The sequence below is a fragment of the Elgaria multicarinata genome, chromosome 16 (assembly GCF_023053635.1).
Source record: "Elgaria multicarinata webbii isolate HBS135686 ecotype San Diego chromosome 16, rElgMul1.1.pri, whole genome shotgun sequence".
NCBI lineage: Eukaryota > Metazoa > Chordata > Lepidosauria > Squamata > Anguidae > Elgaria > Elgaria multicarinata.
The window spans coordinates 12,508,810-12,530,844 of NC_086186.1; the positions used below are offsets into that span (position 1 = coordinate 12,508,810).

The window sequence follows — 22,035 nt, forward strand, 5'->3', positions numbered from 1 at the left end:
CCACCCAGAGGCTCCCAAGAAGAGCAGGGCTCTCCGCGGTCTGGAGGACGGCAGCTGGTCGGCTTAGGGTAGGCGAGCTTCCCCCCACGGAAGAGTCTGGCTTGCGCCGAAAGGATTCCTCCACCAACGTGTCCAGACACTTTTGGAGTGAGGCCCCAAGGTGGTGGTCCTCCGTGCAGCTGAGCCTCTGGCTCAACACCCGAGGAACAAGGAAGAGGCTGGATCTGGGACGCAGCAGGCAGCAGAGAGCCGAGACCACCTGTCCCCATTGATCGACGGCCAGCATGGCTGCCTCCCCCACGGAGCCTGCGATGAGCAAGGGAATGGAAGGCAGCCCATTGGGTAAGGGGGATCTCTGTCCTCTGGACCATGTTTCCATCTCTCCTTCTCCCCCCTCTTCCTTCTTTTCCTAGCAAGAGGCCCAGCTGAAATTGGCTGGAAGCAGAGTAGCACCAAGGGCTTTTTAGGTGGCTTCTTTCAGTGCTAGAGCTGAAGTTGGTCTTGCCCAATGTGGTGCCCTCCGGGTCTTTTGGACTTCAAGTCCAATCAGGCCCAGGCAGCAAGGGCAGGGATCAGGAATGCAGGGAGTTGTAGTCCAAAATGTCTGGAGGGCGCCAGGTTGGCAAAGACTGACTTAGGTGGTCTCCTTTGGTGCGGGAACTCCTTCGGGAGAGGTTGTGGGTCAAGCCCTTGCTTTGCCATGCAGAAGGACCCAGGTTGGCTCCCCAGCATCTCCAGGGAGGGCTGGAAGATTTCATACCTGAAATCCAGGAGAGCTGCTGCTCTGTCAGTGCAAACAATACTAGACTAGATGGACCATTGGTCTGCCTCAGTATAAGGCAACCTCCTATGTTTCTCTGTTCCTACCCCAGCAGTGGGGAATGTGTGTGGCTGTCTAGATGTCATCGGACTGCAACTCCCAGCAGCCCTAGCATGCACAGCCAATAGTCAGGGATGATGGGAGTTGCAGTCCAACAACAGCTGGAAGGCCACACGTGTCCCCCATCCCTGCTCTACCCCTTGCTCCTTCCTGGACAAGAGCTGGGTCCTGACATGCTGTGAAAGGCTCCACTCCAGGTCACAGGTGGCGAGTTCAGCTCATCAAACCAAGTTGGGATTTTTCAGAGCAAAGTAGCTAGTCCTGAAGAAATCGGAGCATAAGGGGAGCCATTTAAACCACCCGTCTCTGTCACCCTCCAGTCCTTGGAGGAAACGTGGGATAAAAACAGCATAAACACATTTTAAAACACACCGGAAAGGGGGGGGGGAAGTAGTAACATCTTGCTATCTGACTGGCTGATACATCAAGTGAACTTAGAAATTGATGGGGAATAATGATGAAGCTAGGTTACTTTGGACTTAATGGTCTTACAGGGGAACTGTTCTTTAGATAGTGATGCATATTTATTTATTTATTAAATTTATATACCGCCCCATAGCCGAAGCTCTCTGGGCGGTTTACAAAAGTTAAAAACAGTGAACATTAAAAAGTATACAAAATTTAAAACCATCAAAAATATAAAAACAACAGTATAAAACAGTATCCATTTTAAACAACAAGAGTTCTGGGGTTCATTAAAAAAAAAAAACTTAGCATATGTCATTAAATGCTGTTAAATGCCTGGGAGAAGAGAAAAGTCTTGACCTGGTGCCGAAAAGATAACAATGTTGGCGTCAGGTGAGCTTCATTGGGGAGATCATTCCATAATTGGGGGGCCACCACTGAAAAGGCCCTTTCCCTTGTTGTCATCCTCTGAGCTTCCCTCGGAGGAGGCACTCGGAGGAGGACCTTAGATGTTGAGTGCAGTGTACGGGTAGGTTCATGGCGGGAGAGGCGTTCCATCAGGTATTGTGTACTACTTATTTCAAAATATAGTAAACCCAGTTGAGGATTGTGGCTGTGATGTCAGTGGGGTGATGAATCCGCTCCGGGTTTCAGTCAGGACCCACAAAGCACTTTAGACAGCTCCTTTAGAGTTCTGACTAAACCTGGAGCAGATTCACCACCCCACTGACATCGGAGCCACCAGCCTCCACTGAGTAAGTCAACCCTGCTACATTTGGGGCCCAACCTGCTCATTCTGCTGTGTAGGGTCCCTGAGTGGGGCCCCAAAGTCCTGCATTGATGGCACCACTGGTGGGGAAGTATAAATGCAGGTTGAGGGGCGGTGGTGAATAAGCCAGGGGAACCATGTAATAACTAATGATAATGAAGATGCAAAAATAGGATTTCCTATTGGCTATCTTCCAGATGCAAAATTCTCTTCTCTGTCCACATTCTATCACTGACAGATGGAAATGCTCTTTCCACATATTGACTGACGATAATAAAGTAGACTGAGCAAGAGAAAAAGTGCCAGGACAAATAAAAGGAAGGACTTCTTCACACAACGCACAGTTAAATTATGGAACTCACTACCACAAGATGTAGTGGTGGCCACCAAGCTGGATGGTTTTAAAAGGGGGTTGGATAGATTCCTGGAGGCAAAGGCTATCCATGGCTACTAGCCCTGATGGTTGTGTGCTGTCTCCAGTATTCAAGGCAGTAAGCCTGTGCGCACCAGTTGCTGGGGAACATGGGAGGGAGGGTGCTGTTGCACTATGTCCTGCTTTGTTCATCCCTGGCCGATGGCTGGCTGGCCACTGTGTGAACAGAGTGCTGGACTAGATGGACCCTTGGTCTGATCCAGCATGAGGGCACTTCTGATGTTCTTACGCCCTTCCTTCAAGTAAACACAGGGTTCCAACAGTAGGAGATGGAGCTACTTCTCGGGTGTGGGGGCATATGCCTTCTTGCCCCCCTCTAGCATCACCCATGTCCCTTCTGTACGGCCTTGATGCCTTTCTCATCTGTTTCCAGCAGGGCTCGGCTTTCCTCCTGGCAAAGCCGGGAGCCCAGCGTTGCTCTGCAAGGTGTGTGGCGATACCAGCAGCGGCAAGCACTACGGCATCTACGCCTGCAACGGCTGCAGCGGCTTCTTCAAGCGCAGCGTCCGCAGGAAGCTCATCTACAGGTCAGGGGGTCCCCTCTTTGAACCTGGCAAAATACGAACTGCCCAGCCGTTCACTGCATCAGTGGGCGGGAGAATTGTGAACAGATCTCCCAACATTTTCATTTTTGTTTCTATAAAGAAGTCATGTTTAGGTCTTGGGGGGCTCTTGGGCCAGACACCCTCAGTGGGTCCCCTCCTTCTGTGAGTCCACTTTCTTCTCACTGCCATGGTCACCAGCTGTTCTTGCACCTCCATTCACTTTATCATTGCCACCACTTGCTCGCTCGACAGGCAGAGAGCAAGTAGGCACAGGCATCTACGTTTCTCCTCCCCCTCCTCCCCCCCACCATGGTCTGGGCTAGAGCAAGGGGAGGGTGAACAAGAGTGGCTGCAATGGTGAACATGAGTGGCAAGTCCGGGGCCCACCCCATTGGGGTCTGGGCCCTTAGCATCTGCCCAAACATGCCAGCCCATGATGATGGCCCTGTGCCTAGGCTCTGTTTTTATTCAGAGCAGGGAGAACAGGCTTGGACCTGGGTCTCCGCAGCCCTAGCCTCTGGACCCCACCTGCTCCAGTTCAGACACGCACTCCTGCAAGGGGCAAGGAGAAGGTGAGAAAGAATGAGAGCAGTATTATATCTGAGCCTACCACACTCTGAAATTCTGGAGGATGGGAGAAAGACAGCTGTCCCACTGATTTCAAGCGGTAGCCACCTCCCCACATGCTGGCCCCGTTCAGACAACACGCTAAACCAGGCTGCTTAACCACAAAATGGGTTAACGGAATGCATTATAATGCATCCCATTAACTATTTTGTGGTTAAGCAGCCTGGTTTAGCGTGTTGTCTGAATGGGGCCAGTGGGTGCCATTTTGATTCCTGGCTCCATCATAGGGCTGGCCCAGCCTTCGCCTTTTGAGCATGGAAGGACCATAGCTCAGTGACGGAGCACAGACCTAGCATGCAGGAAGTCCCAAGCTTAACCTCTGTCATCGCCACATTGAAGTTTGAGGCCTTGGAGAATCGTGAAAAGGCGGCAGGCGACCAGCCAAGTTCCCCCTTATCTCCGCTCGTTGCGTACCAGTCAGATAATTTAGGGAGAAGGACAACCGACCCTCTCCTTAGAGTTTGGCTGGGAATCAGCCCCAAAGCTTTCGATGACAAAGCAGTGTTTGTTACAAAAGAAACCAGATTCAACAAAAGGAGAGAGCAGTAAAGGAAAAGATATAGGAGTTACTGGACTTTTGCAACCTTGGTACAGAAAACTCCCACGTAGGGCTCCCAGCATCTGAGGCTTATTTGGGGAAGCCAGTTGGGCTCGTCTGACCCAATCTAAGGTAGCTTCCTAGGTTGTAGGAGACAAAACACACACCTAAAGGCGGTGCCCCTTTGGCCTCTTCTGCGTCCCACCTGCACCTGCTCAGCCTCCTCTTTCCGCAGCAGCAAGGAGGAAGTGCCTCCAAGAAGGCATTGGATCTGCAGGTTTCTGGAATGAGGCCACAGGGAATCTTGAACTCTGCCTCAGTCTCATCTCCACCTCGCTAAGATGGCATACCCAGCACAGAGCTCGACATAGTCATTGCACTGCCCAAGTGTGTTGTGAACACGAAGTATGCTTTCGGAGAAATCTCGGCTTTTGTGTGATTTAAAAACAAACAAGTTGCTAGTCCTTTGGTTAGAAAGCATGTGAGGAATGCCTGTTCTAGTCTCAAAAACTGGAAGTGAGGACTAAGCAGGAATCCCCATCATCAGGGATGAGGCATCAATGCCTTACATAGTGCTTTGCCTTACCGCATGATGAGCAGATGCTGTACGGTGAAAAAAGCAAATAGATGCTAAAGTGCACAGTTATGCAGGTTGCAGAATCCAGCTTCTCTTGGCCGAGAATGTGATTTTTCTTACTGCAGAATGCATAAAAGCAAGCGCCACAGCAGCCAAGGCAAGGAATCATAGAACCATAGAATAGGAGAGTTGGAAGGGGCCTATAAGGCCATTGAGTCCAACCTCCCGCTCAACGCACGAATCCACCCTAAAGCTCCCAGATCAAGTACACTGTTGTGTTGATCTCCCAACAGGTGTCAGGCCGGCACAGGGATGTGCCCAGTGGACAAAGCGCACAGGAATCAGTGCCAAGCCTGCCGGCTGAAGAAATGCCTACAGGCCGGAATGAACAAGGATGGTGAGCACAGTCCTGGGGGCTGGGAAGAGACTGTTATTTTATTGGGCTGCAGATGCTTAATCCCAATGATTCTGAGCCAGTCTTCTGCATGCAGATCCTATAGATCAGAGTGGAGTGGTCAGTTCTGCAGTGCAGGCACCCATCATGGCAGTCCCCTTAATTATGTCCCCAGAAATGAAGGCAGCAGCTGTGTTGATCTGCCGGGCTGTGTGCTTGCATGTGCGCTATGTAGGTCTTTTGTAAAGCGAATGGATCTTAATTGCCCATTCAAGGCCACTCCAGAATACTCTACATTACAACAGGGATAGTTCACAGCTGATATATTGTTGGGGAAAATTATTTCCCCCCAGCTACTGTGAAGATTGCTCTTAAACTCAGAGGAACATCTGAGGAGGGTGGAAAAAGGAAGACTTCATCATCATCATCATTATTATTATTATTATTATTATTATTATTATTATTATTATTAATATAGCACCATCCTTCGGCCCACGAAGGACATGGAAGGCCCATGCCTGGGCAAAGGTATGGGGCCCTTACTGAAAACCATAAACCCCATACCCCAAAACCGCCACCCCATCAGACATACACATTGCAGTAGTGGAGAGTGACGGCTCTGATGTCAGTGGGGCTGTGAATCCGCTCCGGGTTTCAGTCGGAACCGTTAAAGGAGCTAAATCCTGTACTGAGTTTGGGCACTGGGTGCAGCACCTTGGATAGTTCCTTTAGAGTTCTGGCTGGTTTCGATTGAAACCCAGAGCAGATTGGCAGCCCCACTGACATCGCAGCCCACCAGCCTCCACTGGATCCTGGCAACCTTTTAATCACCAGCTAAGGGGATTGCAATCGAAGGTGAGGGCCTTCTGCTTCCTTCGTAATGCACGCACTGGCAGGAGGCGAGAACGGAGGCTCACCTGCTGCCCTCTCCCCTTTTCTGCCTCCAGCTGTACAGAATGAACGGCAGCCCCGCAGCACAGCGCAGGTGCGCCTTGACGCCATCGACCTGGACCCCGAACGGCAACCTGAGCATTTGGCCACGACACGGGATGCGCCACCGCCGCCACCTTGCCCCTCCCTGCAAAGCCACAGGCTTCCTACCTCCTGCGCCATGACAGGGGCTTCAAGGGCCCCGGCGCCAACTCCCCCCAGCAACCACCGCTTCATGGCCAGCCTGATGACGGCTGAGACTTGTGCCAAATTGGAGCCAGAGGATGGTAGGAGGCCGGGAGGGGCGGGAAAGGGGCCTCGAGGCAGGGTGTGGAGCCACGCTTGGTGCCAGCCTCCATGCAATGATGGAGAGCGCAGCAGTATCGCTACTGCTGCCAAGTGTGGCACACATAGGGGTGGTTTGGATTGGCTGCGCTAGGTTCAAAGAAGGCCATTGGACTGGTCTCTGCTGTCCCCTAGTGAGCATTCTTAGCACAGTCTTGAGTAGGCCTCCTTCTCCTCCTGGCCTTCTTGTGTTGTCTACTGTACTGTTTTGGACCCTGAAAAGAACTGGATAATTAAAAATAATACTTTTGAGTGCTTAGGTCCAGAGCTGGCCCTAGAGCAGAGGCAGGCAACCAGAAGTTTGGCCTACAGCTTCCATCAGCCCTAGGCAGCAATGCCAACAGTTAGCGGCCATGGGAGTCATAAGCCAAAGCATCTGCAGGGCTACAGGTTGCACAGCCTGGCCTGGTCCTAAATCAAATGGTGGCCCAGGCAAGGAACATCTTCAGCACATCTCTCTAGGCGTTCAAGTGTTGCTTCTTGTTTTATTGTTGCATTTATAGTCCATTGCATGATTGGACAGTATGATGTCTGACAACACATTTGAGTGGATTGTTGAGGCCTAGGCAGTCACCTGGGTCACCTGCCCCTAAATGCAGCAGCTCTGCTCAGGTTCTTTTATCACAGACCGATCCTGGAATAGCAAAAGATGGGCTGCTCTATTGTGCACAGGTAATAAGAGGAACCCACCGGGGTGCTGGAGATATTTCTGGCACTCGTAGAAAAGATCTCTTGGTGACAGTCTGGCCACAGCTTTTATCCTTTAACCATTTGACACACCATCCCTTCTCAAAACACACACACACACAACAATATCTCAGCATCAGAAACCACCTTTCCCCCACTACTGGGAACAGAAATGGAGCGTGAGATTTGGACTAGGAAGACCTGGGTTCAAATCCCTGCTCAGGCCTGAACCCCAACAGGTGACTTTGGGCTAGTCTTTCTCTCTCTCTCTCAGCCTGACCTACCTCACAGTGTTGATGGGAGGATGACATTGAGAATGAGGAGAGGGGAGGAGAAAGCTGCCGTGAATTCCTTGGGAGATGAGCAGAACAAAGCTGTAATAAACAGCCCTAGGTTAGGTCAGGCTGCTTTCTTACAAAGCACACAGGTCCTTTCTATCCAACCCTGAACCCCATGTTGCTGCAGCTGCTGCTGCTTTTTAGAAATTAAAGTTCAGTGTCCTTAGCAGTATTCTAGGAATATTGTCCAATGTTTTTAAAAACTCCTAAGGCTCATTGTGCTAGTCTAGCATCACTGCTCATATATATGTGAATAATCCGCAGCTGCCAGAACCTGCCAACTCATCATGCAAAGTCTTTCTGTGTCTGAAACTTGCTTAGCAGTGACTCCACATTTCTGACAGATAAATGTTCCGTTCTGCAGCTGACGAGAACATTGATGTAACAAGCAATGAGCCGGAGCGTTCAGGCAGTGAGGCTCACGTATCCCCATACTCACCTGCCAGCCCCGAGAGCGTCTATGAAACCTCCGCCCGACTCCTCTTCATGGCTGTGAAATGGGCAAAGAACCTACCCGTCTTCTCAAACCTGCCCTTCCGAGATCAGGTGAGTCCCTGGGCCAGGTCTAGCCATTGGGCTCTGGCTGAAACTGGTGGTGGAGCTCAGGATGTCTGGGATCACATTATCAGGGTCATATGGTCTTCTTGTCCTTGTGCTTGGCTAGTGAACCAGTAGGTGTCCAAGTATAAAATATTATGTTAATATGTAATTTATAATAACAGCCCAAGCTCTAAATTCACATTTCTCTTTATCAGGGATATATATGAATTTAGAACCTGTGATATTTTTTATGGATCTTTACAATGAGCTTAACTGAAAAGAATCAAAGCTTATTATTCTATATTCGCCTTCCCCAGCATGTGTTTTGGCTCAGATCTCTCATGATCCCTCACCACGTTGGCTAGGGCTAATGAGAGATGTGGCCCTCCAGATGTTTTGGCTTACAAGTTGCTCTAAAGGCACCAGTTTGGAGAAGGCCATCTTATATGATTTCAGCAGCATGGGTCATACTGGAAATTGTGGCTGGGGATGTGCGGGAAGGAATCTAGAGTGGAGGAATGGGAAAATAAGGTATAGGATTACGGATTGCACAAAGACTAAAGCATACAGGTACCAATGTAATTGGTTCAGTGTTGGAAATGTAGGATGTATCTTTCTATAAACATGACACACAATGTTATGCTGCCAAAATGGGTTTAGGAAAACCAGTTTTATAGTTAAAGAAGGGACAATGCTGATGTGCTTGATTGTGATAAAAGCTACTGGCCTATTTAAGGAACAGACCTGTTGCAGTCATTAGGAACTCAGCCCAGTGTCTGGTCACTTGCAGGTGATCTTACTGGAGGAAGCTTGGAGCGAGCTGTTCCTGCTTTGTGCCATCCAGTGGTCTTTACCACTGGAAAGCTGCCCCCTCCTCTCCGTGTCGGAGCTGGCCCCTACCCTCAACGGAAAGCTTGCGTCTGGTGGGATGGACCTTCGCGCCCTGCAGGAAATCATTGCACGCTTCAAAGGGCTGCTGGTGGACCCCACCGAGTTTGCCTGTATGAAGGCGATTGTACTGTTCAAACCAGGTGAGAGCTGGCTGGAAGGAGAAGTGTTTGGTTACAGGCAGAGTGCGGTGCATTTTCTGAACTGAAATAAAAGCAAAGCACAGCACCAAGGCAGTGCAAATCCTGCACCAAGAAAAATGAGAAGCCTACAGCTAATATTATGCAAATTAGGTGGTGTCTCATTTGCATTTTTTTCCAGCCATTTTTACTGCTCGTGAAAAAACCACGCATGTTGCTAGCTGCTGGGAAGGGAAAGAAGCAATTTGGGCACTGGATTCCTGCTTTTAGCTACTAGAAAGCTTATTCAGCTGACCCTCTGTGTATGGGTAATGCCAGATTCCAGCAGGCATTACCCATATACTTTCAAAGAAATCGTTGCAGTCATAAGGACTAGCAACTTGCTTCTTTTAAAAAATTAAAGCTATGTTTCTCCGAAAACCGAATTCTACACCTGATTTCACATTCTCCACGGTTTTCATATGCTGCTTTTACCATTTCCCTACCCTTGCCTTCATACCTATTTCCAGCAAAGCAGCATCAACAGACACACCTTTTCTTTAAAAGCAAGTCTCAGAGCAAAACCACGTAATCCTGGTTTTTCTTTTGCAGAAACAAGAGGTCTGAAGGATCCAGACCAGGTGGAGAATTTGCAGGATCAGTCCCAAGTCATGCTGGGACAACATAACCAGATCCATTACCCCAACCAGCCTGTCAGGTAGTTACAACTGAGTGCTCTTCCTTGCTGTCACCTTCCCAACAGCCTCCCTCCCCAATCACACTCACATTAATCCAGACCCTGAAGCATTTTATGGGACTCTCTCCCTTTGTTGGGGCAGCACCTTTCTTTCTGGCAGGGATGCTGTGTCTTTAATGGCAGATGAACCTCTTTTCAGGAATGGAGGCACTGAGCAAGACGTAAAGGACAAGGCAAGCCTGCTCAAGTAGCAAAGCCAGAATCTGTTGCTAGGCAGGTTGAGAGTAGTGTGCTACACACCATTGCTCGGTCTTCCCAACCTGGTGCCCTCCAGTTGTGTTGGATAACAGCACCCAGCCAGATTCGGGGGGATGTAGTCCAACACACCTGGAGAGCACCAGGTTGGGGAAGGGTGCCAAATATCCTTGTATGGACGCAGGTTCCAAAAGAGCAATTTGATCCCTAGCTAGCAACGCACCAACACTCCCAAATAAATCTAGCTGGGTGTCAAGATCTTTGTTTGACATTGTTCCTCAAGTTGCCCCCTCCCCTCTATTCTGAGACGAGGCTGTGGTGACTGGGACCTTTGTGACAGCGGCACTGTATTTATGCTACACCCTATTCTGAACTTCACTGGCTGCTTTTTGTTGTTCTAGGCACCTTTTTACTTGCCTGAGCTTTTTACCAAACGGCAAGTTTGATTTTGTTTCCTTTGCCTGGTTATTTGAGGTTTTCCTGCTGTTGCATTTGTTGTTTCAGCTGCTTTTTTAAAAAAAACCCGAACACATTGTGCTATCCTGCTTACTATCTTAATGATGTTCAGTTTGACTTATTATTGTAATTTCTATTGTGTTACTAAAACAACACTTGCTCACCACTTTGGGAATGCTAAAAGCTGAAAAGTGGGTTAAAGATCTTTATTATTATTATTATTTATTTATATAGCACCATCAATGTACATTGATCTTTAAACAACCCACTGACTCTAGTCTTTTAGGGTCTGGATCCTGCTTCAAGCAAGTAGGATGGTGGGAGGGGCTTGTTCTCTAACCACACTAGAGCCGAGCTGAAATGTCTCAGAAGAGATCTGGAGGGAGGCGGGGATCTGCATGTTTTTTCTCATCCCTTCCCAAAAAAGCAGAGCCGTTTGCCCAAAAATGTCAGATCTGGGGCACTGTGGAGGCTGCAAAATGTTTGTATGATTGCCACGGTGATAGTAAAAATTTTAAAAAAAACTGTTTAGAAAGGAAAAGCTGTGCTATTGCACCCCCTGCCCCAGAAATGTTTGGAGAACTTTGCTTCCCTAATGAAAAGCTATCCCCTTTTCCGCCCCTGAATTTTGGAAGAGCATCAAACCCAATGTATGCACTGTCTCCTCCTTCCAGGTTTGGAAAACTGCTGCTGCTCCTGCCATCACTGAAGTTCATTTCTTCAGAGCGCATTGAGTTGCTTTTCTTCCGCAGAACCATTGGAAACACACCCATGGAGAAGCTGCTCTGTGACATGTTCAAAAACTGACACGCTTCTGGGATGAGCCTCCTCCCCCACCACACCACCAAGACCCGGCTCCTTCCATGTTTAAAAAACTGGGTCTGAAAGGCAATGAGCTGGAGAAATGGGCAAAGCACCTCCAGGTGCCCACCTGGCATCTTTGGACCTTTGCATCTTAACTGAAGCCTGGCAACATTCACATGATAAGAACAGTTACTGAGATCCAAACATTGAACAGTTATGAGCAGTGCTGATAATTCTAAGTTGATAATTGCCTAAAGTTACACCTTCCAATTTTGAAGCCTGCCCTTCCCAAATCTCTCAGAGTTAGTAGACTGGACATACCTATGAATATGAATGGGAAAGCATTTTGTACATGCTCAAAGAAACTCTCCATTAATTCATATCCCAGGACAGAGTCCTGACCATGAAAACAGGTTCTTGGACTCAATGTAGTCTCTGATTCTAACCATAAAACTTACCCCATTACGCAGAAAATTGCTTCACAAAGTTAAGAATGTCACAGTACATAACTAGGCATACTTCTACAATTCATGCAAGAGGGGAAAAAACATGGAAGGGGGGGTATTGCATTACATTTTCAGAGGAAAGCACCATGAAGGAGTGCAAAACCATTGGGCTGGATCCAGACTTAATCATACTTAAAAGTAGACCAACTGAAACCAATGGGACTTATGTTAGTCATGACCTAAGTCCCAATGGGTCTACTCTTAAGTATGGTCAAGTTGGATTCAACCCGTCGTCCAGACGAAAAAATGCAGCCTCTCAAAAATACCTCCTGTTACTGAACCTATTTCTGTTCATTTCTATTTAGCTACATATAAGCTACAATTCTATAAAACATGCCCAAGTTGGCTTGCAGGAAAATCTAAAAACACAACATAACAATGTAGAACCATCTGAAAACCAAACAAGAGTGCAGAAAGATATAAATATAAAAAGATGACACTGGGAAAGACAAAATATCTGGACAAAAATTCCAAAACTTACCGTTGGTTACCGTTTGTAACCACATTGTTACAAAAGAAGTGTGCAAACATTTTGAGTTCTGGAAAAATGGGCCTTTCCCAATTTGAAAATCGAATCCCTCTTCTTAAATTGTGGCTGCCAGGATCTGGGGCCGGCATGAGGAGGACTTTGCTGGTGATGCTGTAAGTATTAATAAATGGGGCGCTTGTGTAGATTTCTTATTCCATGTATTGTTTGCAGCTGGGCCCTACTCACCTCCAGTGAAAAGCAAAGCAACTGAACTGGTCCTATTTCAGGCCTGAAACTAACATGTGCTGGGCCTGGAATTTGCCACTCCTTTCAGAAAGGCCTTTCGGCTGCATTCCAAGGTTTTTTTGTTTTTGTTTTTTTACAGTGGATATCCGCTGTCTAGGGTTGCTAGGTTGCAAACTGGAGATCGTCACTTGTATTCAGTCACTGCTTGAGGGATCATCCAAGCCCTGTGGAGGACATCACACACACACACACCCGACTCAGCTTCGCATTTTCAAGAAAATCAATCAGGCTATCTGTTGATGGTGCAGCGAACAGATTGAACATGCTGGAATGTCAGAAACACTTTCCTTTCATAACCAATTACTGGAATACCGTGTCGAGGAGAGCAAGCAAATGTACAGGAGGTTGGGCCCTGACCCTCCAAAGTTGCCAACCCCTGTGCTAGGGGCATGTCGATAAAAACGTATCAGTAGGTTTCTTGCTCCTATTTTGCTAGAAGGGGGAAGGTGTTTATCTCACAGTACAGGAATGATGGGCCAAGGTCAGACTCCCACATCAGAAACGTTATTGCTACAGCAGACGTCAGAAATAAGGAGGTCATTAGGAATGTCCTCTAGCCACAAAGAAAAAGCCAAATTACACATCCAGCAAAACCAATACAACAGTTTTCCTGGAGCAGTACCACTGGAAATGAAGGATAACGTGTGTGAATTGGCTTGTTTTTTTTAAACCCACCTCACTGCATGTAGAAAACTAGCACATCAGTGAAAGAACTCCCATCCTTTTCTCTGATGTGCTAGGTAACATAGGGGAAGGGCATTAAGAGCTGTAACTCTTCTCCCATTTGCACTCTGAAATGGCACAGTCCCTTAATTGTACTAACACTTTGCTGCAGCTCTCAATATCCGTCCACTCCCTTCCCGGACACAAAAGCCAATGCCCAAATGGGTGACTCTGAGCATCACCAATTATGAAACACATCTGCCACTATTACTTTATTTTCCATTGCTTTGTTCTTTAATAAGCTAGGGGTTATTTGTTCATAAAGTTGTTTTGTACAGCCATATAGTATCATATTTACGAAATATTACACAAATTGCACTTTAAATATGACGGCCTTGTTCCAGAAAAGGGAAACAAAAATAACATTAATTTTAAAAAAAATTAGAGAAACTTCCAGACATGAAATTACAACGTACCGGCTTGACTGTGTTACCACAAGCCACCCGGTTCAGTGAGCAAAATAAAGCATTTTCCTTTATAGAATTCTTCTTTAAACAGGTAAAATTTATAGAGTATGACACTGGACAATATATCCTTTTACAATACAGAGTCTGTTTTTAAAATTTACACTCAGTATACTTATAAATTACTTTAAAAATTTCCATTAAAAATAATTATATGCAGCCAATGTCCTTCCTAGTGGTGAGTACATTCACTTGATACCATGAGTGGAAAAAGAGTCAAGACCCCATGTTTACAGGCCGTACTGGGGCAGGGAGGGAGGAAAGATGGTGATCCTGGAAGACAGGCAGCAGGCAGAAACATGGACGGGGAATGAAATTTAAAAGACTTTTCTTCCTGTTGCCCGCATTCAAAAATAGTCCAAGAACCGAAAGTCTAGCTTGGACCCATCTAAAGTAGAGATGTCCCCCCTTCCTGTTGGCCAGTGCTGAGAAACGGGCTTTGCATTGGAAGAAAAAGGAACTCATCCCCTGGAGTGTATGCAAAACCCAGTGCCTCCCAGCACAGAAATCAGCTGATTCTTTCTGGAGAATTAGAAACAAGGGTCAGAAAGGTTTCCAAGGATCTTCGTGCACTTGCCGGACATTGCACAGGCGGAGATGAGCACCTAACGTGTGCGTGGGAAATGTGTAGACTGTATCGTACAGTTTGGAGTGATATGGTGGGGTGGGAAGGGGAGTATAGCTTAGTCTGCAACACACTAGGACTACAGAGAGGGACGACGTGGGTATCCTTTCTAGATCCATCATCTTGGCCAGTGTTGATAAATGCTGTTTACCAAACCCCGCTGAGAGTTCCCTTACCTGCTTTATCAGAGCTCCTCAATGTTGCAACATATCCTGGATCTGAAGCCATGAGAAAGACCATTGCGAGTCCCTAAGACACTGAGCGTATCATCACAGTGGCCAAGGCTCCAGACGGCAGTAAGGTGCTCCTTTGGGAAAAAAAGGAAACCCTACGCCTCGTCCAGTTTGTAAAAGCGGGGATCCCTCAGGAGGATTCAATCCTGTGCAGAGAAAGGCTTCAAGGGCACACGGGTAAAGTGGATACCTTGAGCAATCCTTGCAAAGCCAAAGCAAGAAGTTGTCTTGTGAATCCATCAGCAGATTGAAGGTTTTGCCTGAGGGACAGTCTGTGGTTTGAAGAAGGAAAAGCACAGCTGGAGACTCCACGGTCAGCTGCTAGGCAAAGTTTTGACTAACAGAGCAGGTGCCATCTACAATCACTGAAGAAATAGTTTAAATTCTCTAATAAGGCCTCTTTATAGTGATAACTCCAATTATATATCTGAAGATTTGAAAATGCTGAGGGCTTTTTCTTATTTAAAAAGTTACATTGCCACCCAGTATGCTGATCAACAGCAGCTTCTGATCTGACTATATTCAACTTTGGTTTTAACAACTAAGTTTTGACCTGCAAAAGCTAGCCCATCCACACACACACTGAACGCATCAAGGCCTCCTGGCCTATATGGTGCCAATTATGGAAAACTGGGGCTTCATTGCAGCTGCCATACCATCGGTGATGACTTACAAGCCTTCAAGAAACTTCATGGCCGAACTTAAAGGGGCTGCTCACATACTTATTTTGGGGGCAGTTTTAAACCATTTAACTCACCACTGACTCTCAGTCAGTCAAACCCCTTAAGACTGGAAATGAGAAATACAGTAGGATCCTAAAGGTGCAAATGGCTTGCAAAAGACACCAGGAACCCCAGATTTATGCATACTATCATGGTACATGTCCCTGTCTTACGTTTTCAACAAGTCTGTTTTTAATTGCAGTTACATTTACGTGGCCAGCTGAACAAACCTCATCCCTCTCAGTATCTTCTGCCACGTGGTCACAAGAAGACGATGGTGCTATCAGATGCTCTGAGAAATGGAGCTTCCAAAAGGGCCATTAAAAAAAAAAAGATACACAGACCTTACTGCTAAAGTCAAGACAGAGGAGCTCTTCCCACGCCATTCATAGCAATTTAAGTAATGAGGATGAACACCTGAATGCTCCAAACCCGAGGTACTGGTAGAAGTACCTGATGGTACACTGGTGCAAAAAGTGACTACCAGCCATTATTCCGTACTGCACCGACGTCAGATCTGATTCTAGTGTCCCACACCCTCCCGTTCCGCTCCACCTTCACCTTCCTGGCATAAATGTCCCACGTTAAAAAAAAGTCCCACATTGTGGAAAAAAAAGTTAAAAAAACATAAGAAGTTTTATTTACATTGAACTTCAGTAACCATAATACTAACAAAGAGTTTCAAGTAGTCTCTGGGGTTTTTTTTGCGCCTTCCTTTAATACTGATGTTCAGTGAAGAAAGTGATGGTAAATCACTTTTTAAACAGACTGATTGTGACAGCAGCCTTCCTTACCGCTTCTCCATACATTTGCATTTTGACTGAGTAAAGCGATTCGGAGAGTGACGTTTTTCAGTCTGTCAAAGTCTATCTGTGGAGCCTTTTGCTCAGCTAGCAGCACGGAGCGTCTGGGGTAAAGGAGCGTCAGAAAGACAAAGGGTTCCACCTCCTAACACTTCTTTCGCCTTTTGGAATCTGAACCTGTGCCTTAAACACAGGACACTTGTCGCGGTTATGGCTACTGGAAATCCGGCACAAATATTTGGCTTTGACCTACCTGGAATCAAACTGGCATTGGTTATTCTGACATGGTCAACAAAGAAACCTAAACAAAAAGACAGACAACTAACTCTTTTGCACAACAGGTATGCACCTGGTGGTTGTCTGAGAAGTGCTTGAGTGGAAATGAGCGTTTTATATCATCTGACAACACCATGGAGTGCATTATAAATAGCTCTGAACAAAGGGTTCGTCTCCTCATTGCTGTGATTCCTTCTAAGAAGGTCCAGACTTATCAATCCCAGTGCAAAAACCCAATCCCAAAGTCAGCAGCTTTATTAATCGGGATCAAGAACAACTCCCTGGATTCCAGCTGCCCTCCTGGTATTCTTGGCTGGCTGGCACATTCCCATGACCCCTAAAGACGGGACCAAGGACTGATGGGGAACACAAATGTGGCTCTCTAGCCATTATTCCCTCAACATTGCTGGTTTCACTACAAATTCCCAGCCTGGGACACCAAGAAGTGACTGAGTTCCAAAAGTTGAAGACAACTAAGGCCACAGCTGAACCTTCCTCCACTGGTTTCTGTGAAGCAGTTAGCTCCTCTCTTCTTCACTGGTAATGCAATGTTGGGACTCCAAGCTATGTGTGAGGAGGAGAAGCTGACGCGGGTGACGGCAGCAGGTCTACAATGGAGGTGGCAGCAGATGGTGCTAAAGTGGAGGGAAGATGCCGAAGATGAGATGCTTTTGCTTTGCTGTGATGGACTGGCTCATACCATGAACTCATTATTTCCAAGCAGCAGCAGCTGCGGGGAACCGGTGTAATCAGCAGCATCAGGGTGTTTCTTCCGACCTGCCCCAGCAGTCCCCTCTGGGAGCTCTTTGGCTTTGGGTGGAGAGTTTTTCACATTCTTCAGTTTCTGCTTGCCTTTCTCGGGATTGAATGTTCCTCTGGTGGTGAATTGCGGCCTGTCATCCAGACCCTTGACGTGCCCTGGCGATCGCTCCAGGGCTGTGGCACCCCCAGAGGGAAGTGCTCGGTAGAAAGGCGATTTGGAGTATATCTGGAATCGTTTCCTAGTTACATGAGGTAAGCAGGAGGAGGAGGAGGAGGAGGAGGGCGACAGAGATGGAGATGAAACGGAGGAGTCCACCGAGTCCATAGAATCTTGCTGCTTTCTCAGATGCCTTCGAGATCTGGTGGTGGTGATGGGCTCTGCCTTGATGGGTCTTGCTGAGCCGAGTGCTAAACTTCTGTCTGGCAGGGAAAAGATACAAAAGAAGCTTAAGAAATGCTAGTAGAAGTGACATTATCTGAGAAAGTCAGAAGGACGCTTCATTCCCAGGACCACCAATACAATCAAACAATTTTGGCTTATTCTCTCCACTGTCTGTTCCAAACTGAGTGAGCAAAATAGATGTTCTCAACGTGCTGTTGCCCTATCTCCAGTTGGATCCTCCACCCGCCCCCAGCCCCATTTAAACAAGCACAGAGTTTCAATGTAAACCTTTAACCCTAAGAGATACTTATTCGAGCAGCCCCCTCAACATCCATGCTTCATGCTTGTGTACCTATGTGACCTGCCCTACTCCGCCACACACACATTTGCTCTAAAAATATTAAAGCTGTGACTGAAGATTCTGTGGGATGTGTTGGATTCAGCGTGATAGATCATATTAAGTGACTCACAGAGGTCACATTGAACATCATTTCCTCTAAACTGCTGCTAAGTATTCCCTAGTGTGTTGGCTAATGGTTAATTTCGATGGTGCCCTGATTTTATTACTTATCTGCGAATACTCTTTCCCAGAGATATATCTCAATTGATTAAAATAAATTTGGATAAGCTATTCAGGGGTTGGACTTGATGGCCTCTTCCAACTCTATGATTCTATTAGTGAGATTGTACGAGATATAGATAGGAACCATTAAAGTTGAGTTTGTGGGGTAAAGTCAACACACTTAAATTGAACATTCTACCTCAAATTCTCTCTGTTATGCGTGGGATTCCTTTACTTATACCTGGTAAATACTTTCAACAACTTAACGCTTTGTTTTGTAAATTCTTCTGGGGTTCTTCCTCACCTTGAATATCTTTGAAACGGATGCAGCGTCCAATTAAAGAAGGTGGGTTTGGTTTTCCAGACCTTGCTTTGTACCATCAGGCCTGTCTATTGGCTTGTACTAAATTTTGAATTTTTCCAGATCGCTTAGGTCTGCCACCCTGGTCAGTTCTAGAATCAATTAATAGGCCCAGATGATGATTTTATTTTATTTTTGGTCATTTTCTGATTTATGTGCTAAATATAATTTACCTACTATGGGTGAATGGCAATATTTGCAATTGCAACACTTGCTGGAATCTAAGTTTGGTCTGGCCAGTTTCACAGCTTCAGAGCCTCCATGATTGTTAGAAACACTCATAGCATTTGAACAGACACGTCAACGCATGACTCATATATATAAGCATTTAGTAGTAGCAAATAAATACGATACCCATGGTTTAAGACAGGATTGGAATAGAGAATTGGAGTGTCCTATTTCGCCTAATCAATGGATTGTTGCCTTACAGTCTGTATCTGAAACTTCTATGGAACTTAGGCTACATCTTATTCAGCAAAAAACACATGCTTGTTTCCGTTTTATTGGACTCCACAACACCTTTTCAATAAGGATCTGTCTAAATAACATTACTGTTGGAGATGTAATGTACTTAATACTTCTTTAATTCATATGTTTTGGCAATGCCAAGTAGTTGCCCCCTTTTGGGAGGAGGTTATAATAAGGATAAACTTTGTACTGAAACAATTTTTAATATGGAACGATGTGCATGTCCTCCTAAACTACCTACCGGCTTCTTGGAAGTTAACGCACAGTCAGCGCAAATGGATTTTCAGAGCCCTTATGACAGCTAAAAGACTTATATTATCACATTGGAAGGACAAATGGTCACCTCCCATAATGCAATGGATTGAGGACTTAACAATGCTATCAACGTTTGAACGGGTGTTATATAGGCGCGACTTGTGAGTGGATAAATACATGGATATAAGGTCTGCTATTCTTGAAACCTATGCATAACTCTCTCACTGCCCTTTTTTTTTTTTAAATGAACGGTATATCTGATGGAAAAATGATGATATTCCTATATATGTAATATTTCTTTGTTTTTCTTTTTCGTGGTACATGTTTTTGTTCTGTTTTGTTAATATTCACAATAAAAAAGGGGGGAGAAATAAAAAATAAAATAAACTGCCGCTACATTGTTCCCAGCCCTGGATACTTTACATACAGTAAAGCTCATATATCAGTTATAGTGGAAAAGTAGAAACAATTGCTTGAAGTTACTTCCGGCTTAATTCCACCTTGCAAATCTGAACAAAGTAATTAAAAACAGACTTTATTCACCTGATCTGTCTGAGATGGCTCCTTCAGAATCAAAGTTCAGGTTTTCGGAGCTGTCTGCAGTGCCAATAGATGCCTCAGACTCTAGAGTTTCATCATCAGAGGCTCGTGGCTCCAGGGCTAACATCTCAAAAGTTAACTCTTCCCTGAAGGGAAAAAAAACACAAAACAAATTGGAATAAATGGCAAGAGAGAAACCATTAGTGTGGGTAGCTAGCCTGAAAGTGATGGAGTATCTAGGTCACTGGAAAGCACATCAACAACACTACCAGAATAAATATTCTCTAGCATAGGAAAAAACCGAACTTACCTAAAGATGCACGATTGGATACCTGCAACTGGGGCACTAGGAAAACTCTGGTCACTTCTACAAGGCATAATGATTTGAATCTGGAACCAACCCAATTTGTGAGATTTGCATTTCCTGACCTGTAGCAACCTGACCACCCTCACAGTCCATCCAGACTCACTTTTCTTTCTGCAGACTCTCAATCTGCTCCGTCAACACTCTCTCTTCCTGCTGCATGGCTACTTGCTGCTGCTCTGTGACATCCATCTCCAGGGCCTCCTCGCTGCTCAGGGCCTCTTCAGGAACATCTGACACAGACGGTAATCGGACCGGAGCAGGTGATGTAGGGCTTGGAAAGGTCCCTCTGCGTAAGCGCCCTTTACCCTATGGGCAAAGCAGTGCTAGTGAGGAGCATGGCCTTAATCAACTTCTAGACTAGAAGAACACATATCCCCAGCATGTGTACACAATATAATGAGCAAACAAAGAATATCTGCAAGTGACTGGGAGACGCAGACAGGACAGGAAGTATATACAAATTCAAGGACATTCATTGTTTCAGCGGTTCTCAAAAATTCTCCCTGACTTGTACATACTACAACAGAATTTTCCTTTCATTTGCTAGATGCTAGAAGTAGAGTTTAAGAGGTAATTCTACAGATCTATATTGTACAGAGGGGCCATCAACATGGCGACCTACACTGATAGGACCCCGCTTCCAGTAGAGAAACTCTGGAGATGGATTGAAGCTCGGTGGCAGAGCACACACTTTGGATGCAGAAGGCCCCAGGTTCAATTCCTGCCACATCCATGTTGGGCTGGGAAAGACTCCAGTCTGAAACCCTGGAGAGACGCTGCTGGACGGTGTAGAGAGACAATATTGAACTAGATGGACTAATGGGCTGACTCGTAAGGCAGCTTCATAGGTTCAGATATTTGCAAAATAGCTTCATATTAAGTACAGTTGGCATTCCTTCTTGCATTAGGAAGAAGAGCAGCATCTGTTCATGTTGTCCATCCCTGATAGGGGTCTTGTTGTCCGGTTCTTTTTGGAAATTCAAGCAAGGACAATGCTGGATTTCCATTTTTTTAAAAAAAAAATTTTTTGGAGAAAGCTAGCAGCATTAGGCAGGGAAAGAGGTATGCAGAAGCACAGATCGAATTTTGTTGTGCTTCAACTGACTGTTGTTGATGAACTTAGTATGAGAAAATGGTTGAGCAAGAGAGAAAGAAGGATTGTTAGACAAAGGTTAGAGGAAGAGAAAACAAAAGAGGGGAAAAGAACCAGCTGAAAGGAGTGAAGGGGGCTACAAAGCATCAATACAAGTTTCCCAGCGAACAATTTTAGTCCAGGCTTCCTTTAGCCTTTTCGAGTTGCCGAGTTGCCCTGGCTTCACTCTGTGACTGGCAAGCTCTTAATAGTTATTCCTGCGAGATAAAGCAACATAAGAGGGGCAGGATCATATCTTATGGTCCTCCAGGGACCTTGTCTGTATCAGACATTGCTAGAAAACAATGCATTTGGCCCACTGCAATCTCAGTCACTATGTGGCACCTTTTTCTTCCTCTTCCTAACTCCTCTGGCCTCATGTGCACTCCCCTATTGGTGGCTGTCCTACCACATGAAATCGAGGGCAGCTTAAGGGAGGCACGCACACGCACACACAGGGAGTTATGAAGTGTGGGTTGTGGCATGGAGCATGCAGAAGCACTGGAATGAGTGGAGGGTTACAGCACAAGGTCAGTGCAATGCAATTCTGATACATACCGGGATTGAACTGCGGGTTATGCTCATAAATCTAACGGCAATTAGTACAGGTTTCTGGATTAGAGAGGACAGGAAAAGGAAAGGAGCAGGTTAGAGTGCACGTGCCATTGCCCTTCCCAAATTGCTGCTGGGCTTTCAAATGGAAGCCAGTTCTCGGCTGTAACTGCAAGAAAGCACCCGTGAGCTACAAGCCAGGGTGCACTGCACGAAAGAGGTGGGTGAGCACTGGCTAGGACTAGAGATGCGCTCCCAACAGAGCATGCCAGAAGACCCAGACAGCCCATGCTCGCTTCC

At 46.2% G+C, this 22,035-nt stretch overlaps 2 protein-coding genes across 2 annotated transcripts in view; one reads left to right on the plus strand and one right to left on the minus strand.

Annotated features, from left to right (window-relative positions):
* The first annotated feature begins 284 nt into the window (after nucleotides 1–284).
* Nucleotides 285–11,230, plus strand: NR2E3 (nuclear receptor subfamily 2 group E member 3). Its single transcript, XM_063142374.1, has 8 exons — nucleotides 285–342; nucleotides 2,861–3,014; nucleotides 5,068–5,171; nucleotides 6,116–6,385; nucleotides 7,833–8,014; nucleotides 8,799–9,039; nucleotides 9,628–9,733; nucleotides 11,098–11,230. Exons 1-8 carry the CDS (start codon nucleotides 285–287, stop codon nucleotides 11,228–11,230), a joined length of 1,248 nt encoding a protein of 415 aa, XP_062998444.1.
* Nucleotides 11,231–13,444: 2,214 nt separating this feature from the next.
* The window catches only part of MYO9A (myosin IXA), a 129,505-nt gene continuing 120,914 nt past the window's right edge, over nucleotides 13,445–22,035 (minus strand). Inside the window, exons 41-44 of the mRNA XM_063142429.1 lie at nucleotides 21,742–21,795; nucleotides 20,155–20,357; nucleotides 19,688–19,830; nucleotides 13,445–17,536 (exon numbers count right to left, since the gene is read on the minus strand). Of these exons, the coding sequence (XP_062998499.1) occupies nucleotides 17,049–17,536; nucleotides 19,688–19,830; nucleotides 20,155–20,357; nucleotides 21,742–21,795 (888 nt within the window). The 3' untranslated portion in view covers nucleotides 13,445–17,048. The remainder of the gene's footprint in view (nucleotides 17,537–19,687; nucleotides 19,831–20,154; nucleotides 20,358–21,741; nucleotides 21,796–22,035) is intronic.